Here is a 2,675-nt window from a genome sequence, read left to right on the forward strand (position 1 = left end):
AAAAAACAAAAAAAAACATTTTTTTTTAAAGGGGGTTGCCATCCGGGCCCCTTACAGGTGTACTGCCTGTACCCCCCTGATGGTGGCCCTGAAGAAAGGGCTTGAGATCCTTGAGAATGAAGGTCTCCAATGATATTGGGTTTCTACATAGGGCTTTTCTGTTTGGGATCTAATAGAAGAAGATGTTTTTTAGACTGGAGTTTAGTTTCACCTCAATGAGAGCAGCATCTGTTATGTAATGATTTTGTCCTTCTTTCCAATTAGGTGTTGCATTTGGACTTTTTTCTGGGAAGTATGTCAAATCGGACACCAATCTCAGAAGTCACTTTGGTTGGATTTCCAGGGACTCCGGAATACTTAGACTCCTCAATATCCGCTATAATGTTTCTTGTATATATTATTTCTCTGGTTGCTAATGGGAGTGTGATACTTTTGGTCATATTCAGCGTACACTTACACCAGCCCATGTACCTGATCATCGCCAACCTCTCTGCATCTGATCTCTTGTTCGACACAGTGACTTTACCAAAAATAATCGGCAAGTACTGGTTTGGAGCTGCCCAAATGCCCTTCAGGGCTTGTCTTTTTCAGATGTTCTGTGTCCACTGTTTCGGGACCGTTGATTCTTTCCTTCTTTTATTAATGGCCGTGGATCGTTACGTTGCAATTTGCCATCCTTTAAGGTACGCGGCTATCATTGATATTAGAAAGATTGTTCTGGCTTGTGGCCTTTGTTGGGTAGTTTTAGCGCCTTCCACCATTATAGTTATCACCGCCAGGATTTCACAAATAGTCCTGTGTGACCGGGACAAGATCAACACATTGTTCTGTACTCATACCGCCATCTCAGCTCTGTCGTGTACGGACGTGTCATCTCTCAGGGTGGTGGCTTTCACGTCGGCACTGGTTGTCCTTTTGGCATGTCTGGCACTTATTATCATTTCCTATATTCTGATCATAAGGGAAATATCATCAACTCACTCGGAAAACTGGGGGAAGGCATTTTATACCTGCACCACACACCTCTTGGTCATCTCTCTGTATTATGTGCCTCGAATCTTTGTCTACATTGTAACTAATACGCCGCTGCTAAAAATTCAAAGTGAAATCAACGTGCTCCTCCTCTGTCTTTATTCATTCGTGCCACACTTGGCCAGTCCGATAATATATTTCCTCAGAACAAAGGAAATCACAGAGACTTTACGCAACGTTTTAAGGAAGAAGGTTAGATCTTTCCCACCACTGAACTACTGACCTGAAACAAATCACAGCTGAAAAGTATTTTCTTCTTGTCAAGAGGGTTCCAAGTGACCTCCATTATTGCCTCTAAACAGCAATTTAACATTATTCCGGGGGGCGGAGCTTGTACCAGAGGGCATTACCATTACTATTGTGTCTACAGCAGTTAGATGTCTAAATACAGCCCCTGGTCCTTCATACTTTGGTTACAAGTTTTTATTTACCATAGAGATGTTAGAGGGGCCCTGGTTCGCAGCCAGCAATGGTCATGCTGGCTAAGGGCCCCATCCATCATCTTCCTGCAAAAGGAATGAGATAGGGTACCATGTATCTATAACGTGGAAGAGCGCCACCATCTTAGTCACTCGCATGCTCCCACCGCCAGAAAATAATGACTGTCCACGTGGTTAGCCATTTCAATGGTTTACTGTCAACATGAACAGAGTGTGTCATTCCTTCTCATACATAATTACGCCGGTTTCTCCTTGCACCCGATATAAGTAACATTTCACAATCCAAACTTGATTTTAACACAAGGATGCCAACCAGCACTCCCAGTTCCCTTACTGTAGGTTCCCTTTGATCAGTGGTTTCCAACATGCGGCCTGAGGGCCAGATGTGACCCTTTGCTTGTCTTTATCTGGCCCTTGAGGTACTATTCCATCCACTGACACCAATGATGGGACACCATTCCTCCAGATGACAACAGTGATGGGGCACTATTCCTCCCACTGATACCAATAATGGTCTACTATTCCTCCCATTGATAGCCACAACGGGGCCCTAATCCTTCCACTGATACCAACAATGGGGCCGTATTCCTTCCTCTGATACCAATAATGGGGCCCTATTCCTTCCACTGATACTAACAACGGGGGAATTTTCCTCCCACTAAAACGAATGATGGGGCATTGAAATATAGTATTATAAGTCTGCGCTTAGGTGAAAAAAGTGATAATGGTTGCAGCCCCCCTAAAATACTTCTATGGGAAATAGAAAATGTGAAAATAAAGTGGGGCAGTGGCGCTACCTCTAGTAGTCTCAAAAATATATAATGAACAATGTGATAAGGACAAGACAGGGTGTAAACCCTCTATATACACACAGAATTTGCAAGACTAACACCTGGCCACTATAATATAACTCAAATATAACAGGTGTAGGGACCCTGGGGTAAGGTCTAATTATGCTTAATGATAAGGTCCCCTATATAAACCAATGTGATAGTGAACCACCTAAAAAATTATATACATAAAGGTTAAATTTAAAAAATAGTGTGATCATACCCACCACATAATGTATAAAAACAAATAATTAAATAGAGTCCATCCAAAATAGAAATGAGCAGCTGTGATATATAACCTCCTGCTGAAAGCACATAGACATAAAATGATAAATATAATGTCCAGATCCAGGTAAAGTCCATCAGAACCGGG

At 42.3% G+C, this 2,675-nt stretch overlaps 1 protein-coding gene across 1 annotated transcript; it reads left to right on the forward strand.

Moving 5' to 3' along the window:
- The first annotated feature begins 228 nt into the window (after window positions 1-228).
- Window positions 229-1,371, forward strand: LOC120928475 (olfactory receptor 1M1-like). The gene has a single exon (XM_040339571.1). It carries the CDS (start codon window positions 295-297, stop codon window positions 1,252-1,254), a length of 960 nt encoding a protein of 319 aa, XP_040195505.1. The 5' UTR covers window positions 229-294; the 3' UTR covers window positions 1,255-1,371.
- Window positions 1,372-2,675: the final 1,304 nt, after the last annotated feature.

Source organism: Rana temporaria, chromosome 2 (assembly GCF_905171775.1).
Source record: "Rana temporaria chromosome 2, aRanTem1.1, whole genome shotgun sequence".
NCBI classification, from domain to species: Eukaryota; Metazoa; Chordata; class Amphibia; order Anura; family Ranidae; genus Rana; species Rana temporaria.